The 12,303-nt window shown below is 44.3% G+C and overlaps 1 protein-coding gene across 1 annotated transcript in view; it reads right to left on the bottom strand.

The window, feature by feature from the left end:
- clcn2a (chloride channel, voltage-sensitive 2a) overlaps positions 1-12,303 on the bottom strand; it is a gene marked incomplete at both ends in the record, with an annotated part of 204,996 nt that overhangs the window by 66,318 nt on the left and 126,375 nt on the right. Inside the window, one exon of the mRNA XM_084327681.1 lies at positions 4,569-4,702. Coding sequence (XP_084183807.1) covers positions 4,569-4,702 — 134 coding nt within the window. The remainder of the gene's footprint in view (positions 1-4,568; positions 4,703-12,303) is intronic.

The following is a 12,303-nucleotide window of genomic DNA, read 5'->3' on the forward strand; positions in this document are numbered from 1 at the left end:
AACAAATGGTATTTATCAACACAGAGTGTGCATACGACCTGTGCACGCACGGTTGATAAATCCCGATTTTTCTGTGTGTACACACATTCTAAATTCCGTGCGTAGGAACGGAAATAGAACACTTTCTAAGAATTGTTGATAAATGAGGGCCTGGGTTTTTAAAACCGCTCAAGTGTATCATCTCACATACAGTATGAGATTAGGATTTTGAGAGCTGTAAGCAGCTTTAATTAATTTAAATTAGGGCTGTCAAAATGAATGCTTTAACTTTGGAGATTAACTTAAATTACTTAAAGCATTAAAATTAATTAATCTAGATGCTATTTTTTGTTTTGATCAACTTTTTTCTCCCATTTTCTATTTTTCTCCCATCCCAATTTCGTATCGTCCAATTCTAACCTCCCCTGTCTCGAACGCTGTTAGGCCATGCCTCCCACAAGCCGGCTGCAATGTGGACGAAGCCTTACATCACGTGTCCCCTCCGGTACTCGAGGAAGTAGCCGTCGCATCTTTCCCCTGCACAGCACGATCTCTCAGCGGCGGGGGTCTGCGTGGGAGGGACACGCCGCCCCCGTCGCTTCCTGATTCTGCTGCGCAGGCGCACCAACCTACCTGTAGAAGTCGCTGTCCACAACGTCCGATCCCCACCCATCAGCTTTCACACCCCTAACACTGCCAATTGTGTTAGTATGAATGACCAGCCAAGCTGATAGCAATGCGGAGAGCTGGGCTCGAACCCAGCGTCTCCTGCATTGGTGGCGAGCGCCTTGCCCACTACACCACCTAGCCGCCTATCTAGATGCTATTTTTAATCTAGATGAATCTAGATTAATTACAGAAAATTGTGAGATTAATTAGTAAATACAATGTCATCTATTGACAGCACTAATATATATATCTATATATTTTATATTTTATATATATATTTTATATATATTTTTTTATTTCTATATATATATTTTTTTAAATAAGGTTTCCTGTTGCCACCAATGTGTTTTCACTTCACATGCACATCACTTCACCTGCACATCTTGTGTGGCGGCCCACCATGATATCAAACAAGCCCACCACAAATAGATTTTGCAAACAGATCAACAGTGGCTGAGTCCAGGCCAACTGATGTCACGTTACAATTTGTATGTCAATTCTAACATAGAAAGACTTTACTTTCTTTGAAGATGCTCTTGGGAGTATACACAAAACCCTTTAACTCAATGGACGCCAACCACGTTTATATACGTGTTTGGCGGACAACCGTTGAACGCCAACCACGTATATATACGTTATTTGATAGTTTTTCCTTTTTTTCTATTTTAATATCCTATTCAATGTCAGGGACCCATATGTTGCCGGTAGAAGGCATACTGCGATGCCGAGGGTGCAGTACCGGCCAGATCCTCCCAGGTGGCGGTATCGAGCACCCTTTGAAACCTTGTATCTTGGCCTGTGCGTGGATCAAATGTCTCCGGGTCAGCTTTTTTTTTTTTTTTTTTTAGCGTTTATCGCTTTTTCTGGTCAAGTATGACCGACAGAAACAGGTTGAAACGGGATGTAGAGCAGGGGAAGACATTCTGAGAAATGACGGCGGGTCCGGGAATCGAACTCGTGTCCCCCAGATCCGTGACGAGCACGGTTTTCCCCGACGCAGAAATAGCGCCGAGATATGCGGTGAGCTACTGGAGCTCCCCTCGGCTTTTTTTTTATGCTGAGCTGAGCGGTTATACCAGTCGGAGTGAGAAGGATCAAATGCTCCAGATGCATGATGTGTGGTGGATTATGTTGGCAACACGATGGACATCAATACTTGGAATCGCGATCAGATCATTGGAATATTCTTTTTGGGGTACATCCTAGTCAAGGTAAGGGCTATATGATATCAATCTTGCGTTGATCCAACCATGTCTTCATATCGATCCGAACGTGTGTGTGTAACGTTACTCCACAACGTATGCCGTTGGTGACGATCAAAGCATAAAAAAAACGACCCCCCCCCCCCCCCCTCCTTTCATGCATTCATGATGAAACATAATACCAAAATTTGATTTGAGAATAATAGCGGGTCCAGGCAAGAAAAGGCAACGGTTATAGTATAATACACGCATAAGGCTATTCCTCAGCATTTCGGGAATTACACCAGACCAATCTAAAACCATACTCATATTCGCCACGGTATCAAACGGGAATGTATGAATGAAAGAATTATTTCTTTTTCACATATTGAACGATAGATACTCAATGTCAAATGGGCCATAGTATTGTATCCATAGCTATAATATAGAATATAGTTATAGCTCTACAAACAAGGTGACTCACTCCTATCTTTTAAAGCGTGGCAGTGCTACCACAGGGCCAAGGCTAATAGCTGGCAGCCAATGAGTTAAAGAACATTGAAACAACATTGTTCTAAGACGGACGTTAATTTCTAGCCCTTTCTGGGACGTTGTTTGGACGTCCTGTGCCCATTGGCCAATAGACTGCTAGTTGTTTGTTGGGTTGCCTTTACCACTGATGACTATCAGGTAGATTTTAGAATATAGAACAGAATGTGGGGGTGTAAGCAGACAGCTAATTTGTGCCAACTACCTATTTATGGCACAACACTCTGCGCTTGGTACAACACTCCGCTCTGCGCTTGGCACAACACTTCGTTCTGCGCTTGGCACAACACTCCGCTCTGCACTTGGCACAACACTCTGCCATTCAGCTTGGCTTGCACCCGTTATTATATAAGTTAACCTGTTAAGCCCTAGCCATATTTTCAGAAAATTCACCTAAAAGTACATACCCAAGTAAATGGAAGATTGCTCCACTTCTACAAGGTCCATTTGCATGTTCTTGGTATCTAGGGACATCTATGGACCTCAGGGAATGTATTCCCAGTGTCAGAAAGATTGTGTCTGTTACTTTGCTTGAGTAAAATGAACCAAAGGAGAATATAAATTATTATTATTACTGCTTTTTTTCATCTTTGATGGTGAATAACACCATGCTACCATTGACCAAAAGCAGAAAGTTGCCACAAGCTCATTCAGCACCTTCTTGAGATCAAGTGTACTAAAAAGTTAAGCAAATTAACAAAGGGCAGATGATCTATATGGGTTTTTGTAGATACAGTACTGCATTTTCCTATCCGGACACATGCAATATGAAATATGAATATAGAATATAGAATATCAGGCTTATAAATTACGTTATTATGGCCAAGTCATACATCTATGGATCGGTCCAAATCTCCTCTTTCCAATGGCTGAGTTAAATCTGGATTTAGTACCACCAGGCGCCCGGCAGAGGGCAGCAAAGACTGTGTAATGAAATCTACTGTAAGTATAGTTACTTCCGGTTAATGTTCATAGCTCCGCCATTTTTTACCGGATTGAGACACAATTTTCTCCTAGACGTTCACAGAAAGGTAAAGAAACAATATACGTTGTATTTTATGGCAATAACTTTGAGGTTTGTTCGACCCGTGAGATATAAATACGACATTCACATCAATGATTGTACGAAAATAAATGGTGTTCCTTCCTTTGTCGGAGGCTGGTGTGAGCTGGTAGTGTAGTGTATGGACTACAACGATTTCATGAGTGCTTCTTCTTCTCGCATCTAAATCAAACGGTTTCCGATATTTAGCTAATAACACTTAAAATCATTGCTAAACAAACGTAGTGCTGAAAATATACACGTTGGCTGCTGTTTTGATAGGGTTAGGGTCTTTACTCTTGGCTACATTTGAAAAAGAAACACAACATCACTTAATACGGACTGTATTGATCTATTTGTGCAACGTTAAATCACTCTTGGCCCAGTACCGGGCTTAAGGGGTTAATGTGTGAGCCATACGACAGGGGTAGACCATGTCAATATAATTAAACATACTTTCATTGGGTGAGACTTTCAACTAAAATGCAGGATAGTCTGTAAGATTATGCCCATTAGTTCTTTATTACAGTGGGTTTCGTATGCACATCGAAAACGTTAAAGGTGCTGTAAGTGGTATTTTATAAAAAAGATTTACAAGTGTTAAATAGCTCTACATTCCGACAGCCATCACTGATATACAGTAGAGTGTTTGGTCAGTAACATGGGTCTCCCAGTCCCTCCACTCTGCAGTAAAAAGAAAAGAAATCTTCTGGTATCCCTTCCCACTTTATATCAGTGATGGCTATCGGAATGTAGAGCTATTATTTTAACATGTAGACCACTTATTTTATCAAAGAAAATACCACTTACAGCTCCTTTAATGGAACGTATGAAGTTATCAGCTCTTATCCCGTATCTGTCAATTGAAAAAAAGGAAGTGGGAGAGAGGCTTTTCTTTTAAGCGGCGTCTAATTTTCTGAAGTGTGCACAGGTGGCAGAAAAGCCGGTGAGGTTTCAAAGTGGTTCCACAGGCGCTGGTTGGCTGCAGGGCGCACACAGGATGTTCTTTTGAAAACAGATAGATCCCCAAAATGTAGGAGTAGATTGAGCACAGTTTTACGCTATACTTGAGTTCTTGAGGAACATCTACAGTATGTATATCTTTCTCACTCAGTGCGCCGCCCCATTGTGAATGCATTGTTTCCCACCTCCTTTCCCAGGGGCATGCCACTGCCCAGCGCACAGGTCAGACCGATGACTTTGGCCACAAAGGTCTTGAAGGTCAAGTACTCCTTCAGCACCACCCCTCGTAGAATAGTCTTCATCTCTGGTATACCTGACCCTGGAGAGAGAGAAATGAGGAGAAGAGAGGAGAGGAGAGAAGAGGAGAGGAGAGGAGAAGGTGAAATGCCTGAAGGACAGTACCTGTTGATTGTCATTCATGTACTGTATGCATTAATCATTGGGGGGTGGGGGGCATATCCCCTCAGAGACTTTTATTACTTGGACCAACAGTATGAGTCCCAGGTGCATACAGTCATAACCTTTAAAGATAGGCACATGTCCTTGCAGGCCTTATGGTTATATATCGTATAGCTTACGCTCTGCGCTCTATTGGAACATATCCATATCCAGTCTAATACTGAATAAATTCCTTCACATGTACACACCCATCCGCCTGGCCACACCCCCATCCGCCCCTCTACATAAGCGGGGATGTAGCCATACTAACAGCTCCTTCCTTATTTTCACCACCGACAAGTGTCTGTATACACCACTTGAGTTTAGTGCCGAAATAGTTGGAAAGGAGCTACGTTGAAGAGAAGGAGCTGCGTTGACATTATATCTTTGTTTTCTCTCTCACTATTTTCAAAGAAATACAGCGATAATGTTTTCGCCACCGGAGTGTCTAGAAGATGATGATCATTCTGACTTCCACCGGCGCTTCGTATTAGGGGCTTGCGTCGCTGAGCAATCCCCGCCGGCATTACCTCCGGCTCTGCAGTTGGACACTTTGCTTGGGAGGCGCTCAGCCGTGTGAGGGCTGATGGCCTCTCTGGGGCGGGTGATGTTTTTGCGACGCAGGCGCCAGGTGTGTCAGTTGTAGGGGGTCAACTGCACAGCTTACGAAGGCCGGCTCCAGGCTGGTATCCTTTTTCGCTGCCACTTAGCGGCGTGGAGGGGATTCTGGTTTGATGCCCACGTTAACATTAGCTCCTCATCGAGTAAGAGCTTTGTTTTCCTGGGACCGTGATTCCGAATCTGCGGTTCAATTCCCCGGGTCTCTGGACAAACGGATACCCACTGTCGCCGTACTGGCCCCGATTTTCAAAGATGAAAAGTACCCGGTGCGAGGGAGGTGAGCTTGGTGTTTCATTATGAGAATATCTCCATGCTCAAGTCGGCTATAGTCCGTGAGGGACTTGTTGCCGGCACCGCTGTGTCTGGTAAACACCGTTCTGAAGAGGGATGTGTGTTGCCTTTTTCCCCCTTCTTTCTTCGAATGAGAAGAGGAAAAGACAGCGGCTGTCTGAAGTGTTGGCCTGTATTGCTTTTCTCACGTTGTGCAGTTTTCAGTGGTAGCCGCTTAGCTTGCTTCTGCGTTAGCTAGTGGTTAGCGATAGCCGGGTTGAGCTAACTGTTAGCCAGTTAGCTGTTTAGCTACGACGTTAGCTACCCGTTTTCGCTTGGCTGGGAACGTTAGCTTGATGCTATCAGTTAGCCTAGAGTTAGCTGTTAGCTTGTGCTACAACCATTGGCATTAGCCGTGAGAATAGCAGGACCTGGCACTCTGACTACGACATCATCTTTGACAGAAGATGTAGTCGGGCCTGCACCATGACCGGCTGCAGGAGGGGGGTGTCTCGCCGGAGCGAGGCTCCGGCCATAGCTTCTTTTTGCCCCGCCAGCGAGAGGCCTTCGTCAACGTGGAGACCAACCTGTGTTGCGGCCTTTCGCCCTGCGTTCCTTGGTGCAGGTAAGATGTCCATTGGCCATTACCCCACTCTTCCTTCCTTCCCCTCCTGAATGTTTTGTTAATAACGATGTCTTTGTCTGCAAAACATATGTTACTTCACTACATTTGGAGATACGACATGTGCTGTGTGTGAATTGTCTTGGTTGCTTTGTATAGCTTGGGTAGCGTTGGCCAAGGCTTGTGCCTTTCTCTCTACCTAGGAACAGCGTTGTTTTTTACGTGAGTAAAAATGAACTGGGTTTTTGTTGTATGATGAGAAGTTGTGTGTGTTCATGTAACGTTAGACAACGTGGCTGAGCCCACAACTGGCTGGGTTACCCTACAATACTGTGCATAGTGGCATGTGATCGAGGGATGAGTCCCTCTCTCAGCTTGTTATTCTTACTTGAGGGTAATGATGACAATAACAAGTGGCAAGTTTTTTTCACACATAAGCAGGGCTGTGCCTGTTCAAACAAGGTCTTCGTTTGCTGGCGTGCATGATGTAAAGCTTACTCTACACATTTGGTGTCGTATCAGGGGTAAGGTGGTGAGGGGTGGGTTTCCCCGGTTTTCCCCTGGGCCCCCCCCCCTCCCCTCAAATATGATTTTGTTTACAAAATGTGTGTTGATTCACTATGTTTTTGGGGATACGGTGTAATCCCTCAGCTTCTGCTGGGGTTGTGCTCTTGCTTAGAGAGAGGCAATTTTTTCTGAAAAGTTGTTTGGTCGCTGTCATGTGGATTTAGCAAGGCCTGTGAGCAGTACTTAATCGAGGACTTATGTCTTCTCTCATCATGAAAAACGGCGTTTCTCTTACAGTAGTGAGAGTGTACTTTTGCCCTTTTTTGTTGAGATGGAGGGTTGTGTGTATCGTTTTCACGTTTAAGATCCACAACTGGGTTAGGTGTTGGCCTACAGAAGTTACATGTGTAAGCTCTTGTACCAGGGCCCTTGGCCCCTCTCTTGGTCTGTGTTTTTTCTTCTTTTAGGGCATAGGTGTCAAACTCACGGCCCGCGGGCCAAATCCGGCCCGCCACGTCATTTGATGTGGCCCCCCAAGAGCTCAGATAATTTTTTTTTACATTAATATTGGGTTAAAAAATAGCAGTGTTAAAATAATTGTGGGTTAATGCGTTAATAAAGCTTTAACTTTGACAGCCTTAGTTATTACACATTCTTACACATACATGTATGTTGAACATCTGAGGTAACAAAGGAAAAAAGCCAAAAGCACTTACTCCTCAGACATTCTTTGACAATTTTACAGCCCAAAATACAAAAAAGATCCAGGCGGAATAGGTAACAAAGGGTTGAAGAAATATTGTCTGAACTGTCAGATGCAAACTGGCTGTGTGACATAACCGAGCATCTCGCTCAATTGAATAAGAAGCTGTAGGGACGCAAACAAGTCCCACCCAAAACTTGACCAATATAGTTGTGAACTGAGACAACCCTTATTTTGTTATTTTTGAGTACAGTTACAGTTGTGTGTTCATGCAGACACATAATAGCAATTTCATTACGAATTGAAAATGGGGGACCCTGATGTAAACAAGTCGAAAGTCTTTCTCTGGTCTGCATCCCCTTAACAATTGTGTGTATTGAGCTGTACTGTACTGTACCCATTCTGCAATCTGTTCATTAAAGTTAATTAAACTATCTTCCATTAGTTGGATGTATGGCCTCTGCAAGGTTGTGTGCAGCCATTTGTTTTTGTAACATCTGCTACATCTGTCCCACGTGTTCTTTGCAGCTCACAGTTGTTAGTTCTGCCCCTCTTGACTGTGACAAAAAGGTTTTGAACAAACTTAATGTCATAGCTTGTATTTGATGATATTCTTCTTTGTTATTTACTTGAATGGTTTGATCATTGATTGGTGGAGTAATATGGGGTTCTGATAAACTAAAATTATTTGTTAAAATAACATAAGCTAACATATATTTTTACATTTATGCAAATGAATATGCAATATGTATAACTTGAATAAGTAATAAATACAGAAACACCATGTTTAACAATATGTAAATGTATAGCTACATTTATTTTACATTACATTAACATTTATACTGTCTTTGGCCCTTTGAGGGCAACCATAATGCTGATGTGGCCCTCTGTGAAAATGAGTTTGACACCCCTGCTTTAGGGTAAAGGTGTAAAAATTCAGGTGGCAGGTTCGCACATGAGCCTATGTGAAGCTGTTACCTTAAACAGGTATACATGCGCTTCATGTAGCACGCTATGACTGGTGTCATGGCTCTGCTTTGTCATTGCATCGTATCAGGGGTGAGGGGTCATGAGCAGTGATGCAGTCGTAATATGGGAACTGCCCAAACGCCACGTGCACGCGCGCTCCCACGCACACGCATACATGTTCCCTCGGTTGCGCACAGAACAGATGATTATTATGCATAACAATGTTTTAAATGTAATTGTAGTTACAATTTCTTTAATTGAATTAACTTAAACTAGAAAAGTAAATACAAACTAAATTAACAATGTAACTTAGTTAGTTTACAGAAGGACAGTTTCCTTCAGACTGAAGCACAAATTGTCTCATCCTTCCAGCAGTCGGCGTCACAGATCAAGCAACCCCCCACCAATTGGTAGCCTACAGGGCTTGTATTTTGGTTTGGCACTTCTCGTTGTTATGCTATCGGTATCCTATTATTATGCAAAGTCTAGGTGATTTCTATCAGCATGTGACCTGTCCCACCAGAGGCGAGAACATATTAGACCATGTATACTCGCAATTTAAGAATGGGTACAAGTCACAGGCTCTTAGTCCATTCGGTAAGTCCGATCACGCCGCCATTTTTCTTTTGCCAAAGTACAAACAAAGTCTCAAGCGAACGCCGGTGGTCTCGCGAGAGGTTAAGCGTTGGACCGTGACGTCAGAGGAGTCACTCCAAGCTGCACTTGAATGCACAGACTGGAGTGTATTCCGTGATAACACAGCCAATATTAACGAATACACTGAAACGGTGCTTGACTATGTCTGTACTCTGGTAGAAGAAACAATCCCCTCCACCACAATTAAAATCTACCCAAATCAAAAGCCCTGGGTAGACAAATCCGTCCGTGAGGCTCTGAAAGTGCGCACATCAGCATACAACACCGGGCTGGTGACAGGCAACATGGAAGAACACAAGATGGCAAGATACAACGTCAGGAGAGCAGTAATAGAGGCAAAACGGCGTTACAGGGATAAAGTTGAACTTCAGCTTGAACAGGCTGACTCTAGAGGCATGTGGCAGGGCCTCAGAACAATGACAGATTACAAAGGCACCTCCCTCAAACTGAACAGTGACATCTCCTTAGCAAATGATCTCAATTCCTTCTATGTGAGGTTTGAGGCTGTGAATAAAAACACCAGCCTACAAACCACGGCAATGGGGGGGGGGGGGGTCTGCTGATGGAGACTCAGTGTTCAGGGTAACAGAGCATGAGGTGAGACGGATCTTTAAAAAAGTGAATATCAGGAAGGCAGCAGGACCGGACGGCATCCCCGGCCGCGTCCTAAAAGTCTGTGCCGACCAACTGGCCCCGGTATTCACTGACATCTTCAACCTGTCCTTGGAACAGGCTGTCATCCCCACCTGTCTGAAGAAATCCACCATCCCTGTACCCAAAAAATCTACGCCCGCTTGCCTCAACGACTACCGCCCTGTAGCCCTCACCTCCATAGCCATGAAGTGCTTTGAGAAGCTAGTGAAGGGCTACATCTGTTCCTCCCTCCCCATCAACCTGGACCCTCTGCAATTTGCATATCGCCCCAACAGGTCCACGGAGGACGCCATAGCCCATGTGCTGCACTGTGACGACCCCCACTCTACCTGCAATGGGGAGTCTTCTGACTCAAAGAGCAGGTTGGAGTGGGTAGGTCGTTACCCCAATTTGAATCACCTGTGCAGTGCAGAGAGCTGCCTGCACACACAGTATATATGTTTCCCTTGTCTAACCCTTCTGTCTGCTTCTCCCATCTGCTTTTCCACTTCAGACACCACAGGTTGTATCAGCCACCAAGTGAACCATCTTGGGATCCTTATCCATTCTGATACATACAGTACCTATTTGTTTATGCTTTTGTTGTTTAATCAATTATTGTTTTTAGATAGGGTTAAATAAATCATTGTTGTTCAATTGCCATCGCGTGTCTTGACAACCCATATTTGACAAGCCTCTTCTGGTTCGTCATATATGGGGGCTCAAGCCGTTTGGAGGACCTTTTGTGACACTTAGACATTGATTTGTTTGTAATTTGGCCTGGTGTGGTTGAGTTGGTATTTGTGCTTGGTAATTTTTCTAGCATTTGGAGTGTGTAATTTGGCTGGCATTTGTGTTTAGGTTCCTATGGGGACAATTTGTTTGGGCTCTGTCTTGAGTACAGGAGGGCTATTTTGGAAGGTAATTAGGCTGCTTAATTTGGCTAGTGTCTGTGGCCTGAGGGTTGCAGCTAGTATTGTATTTGTAGCCTGTTGGCTGGAATTTGTTTGTAGCCTAATTATTTGTATGCCAGTGTTAGGGAGTGAGCACATGTGATTTGGTCTTTGTTATTGGGGTTTGATTGTTTGGTATTTGGGGGAAGTGGCAGTTTGTTTGTGCAGATTTCTTGTGGTGGAGATTTGTTACTTTGTTTTGTTTGTTATTGCTTGTGTTGAGGCTTTGGAGTTTGATGCCTTAATAATACAGTCTGTGTGTTTTGGGAACCAAAAATCCCCAGGTAGGCGAAGAAGGCAGGTTTCCAATAGGGGGACTTGTCTTGGTATTTTCTTTTTTAGGCGGCCGCAAAAACGTAGGCAGAGACAGGCACTGGCATAGGCGCTTTTGTCCTCTCGGGAGCACGTCTCTGGCTCAGAGGAGTGGCTGTATAACAGGTACTTTTCTGCCCAGAGAGTTCTAGTGCATCAGTACCCCCTACAAGTAGTGGCACGAAGATTGAGGTTTTGAGGTAGTTAGTTAGTTAGTTAGTTAGTTAGGCCCTGTAGCTAGTCAGGGGGGAGGTTTCATTTGATCAGACTGTTTGTTTTTTAATGGTATTCACGCTTCATTGTCCCAGCATAGGTTTTGTTTGTTTTGTAGGCCTGTGTCGTATGGCACTTTGTTTGTGAGTGCGGCTCACTTTGTTTAGGCCAATAGTGCACTATGGCACTCAGTTTTGAGCGGCAGAAGGAACTTCTGATACGGCAGCACAGACGAGAGTTGGCTTTACAAGAGGCAAAGCACAGACAAGAGTTCGCTTTGGAGGAGATTAGGCAGAAGGCTGAGCTTGCCGAATATATAGATCTGCAGCATAGGGAGCTGGATTTATTGTTTTCTCCTCGTCCACCATTGTCTGTGTTCCCTGTTTCTGTGCCTAACATTTCTCTCATTTCAGGTTTGGGAAGTGGTGTTATGCAGAGAGGTGTGCACGCTGGGTTGCCTGTAGTTGGTGTGGACATCGACCTGGGTAACAATCTTGCCGAGGGGCCTCTCCCAAGTGTAGTCACCCAAGACTCTCCTAGTCCAGCACCCCAAGACTCTCCTAGTCCAGAACCACAAGACTCTCCTAGTCCTATGTTTGACGGTGTTGACAATGTCAACATATCAAATGTTGTCATTGAGCATCCAGCCTGTGCAGTGGCACAGGAAATGACAGCAACGTGTGATGCGCAGGGGGTTGCCCGAGGCGCGGATGTAGAGTCTGTTCATCTTAGTTTTGGTTCTGCCTGACCCATTTCAGTCCATGTCACAGTCTGATTTGGCTACAGGGGTGGAAATTGATCCGGCTTGGGAAACACAGTTAGATACAGCCGTGCCATTTGAGAATATGGATGAGGCAAATGTTATCTCAAATGTTATTGCCAAAGGCGGAGATGCATTAACATGTGATCATGTGGACCTCCTGACGCCCACCACCTTTTGCCCATCTGAAGGGGAGGGGGGGAATAATGGGGAATGCATTAATGTTTCTTTCTGTTCCAACTCTCCAGTGGCCGTTCCTGAG

This window comes from Notolepis coatsorum (genome assembly GCF_963971535.1).
Source record: "Notolepis coatsorum genome assembly, chromosome: 13".
NCBI lineage: Eukaryota > Metazoa > Chordata > Actinopteri > Aulopiformes > Paralepididae > Notolepis > Notolepis coatsorum.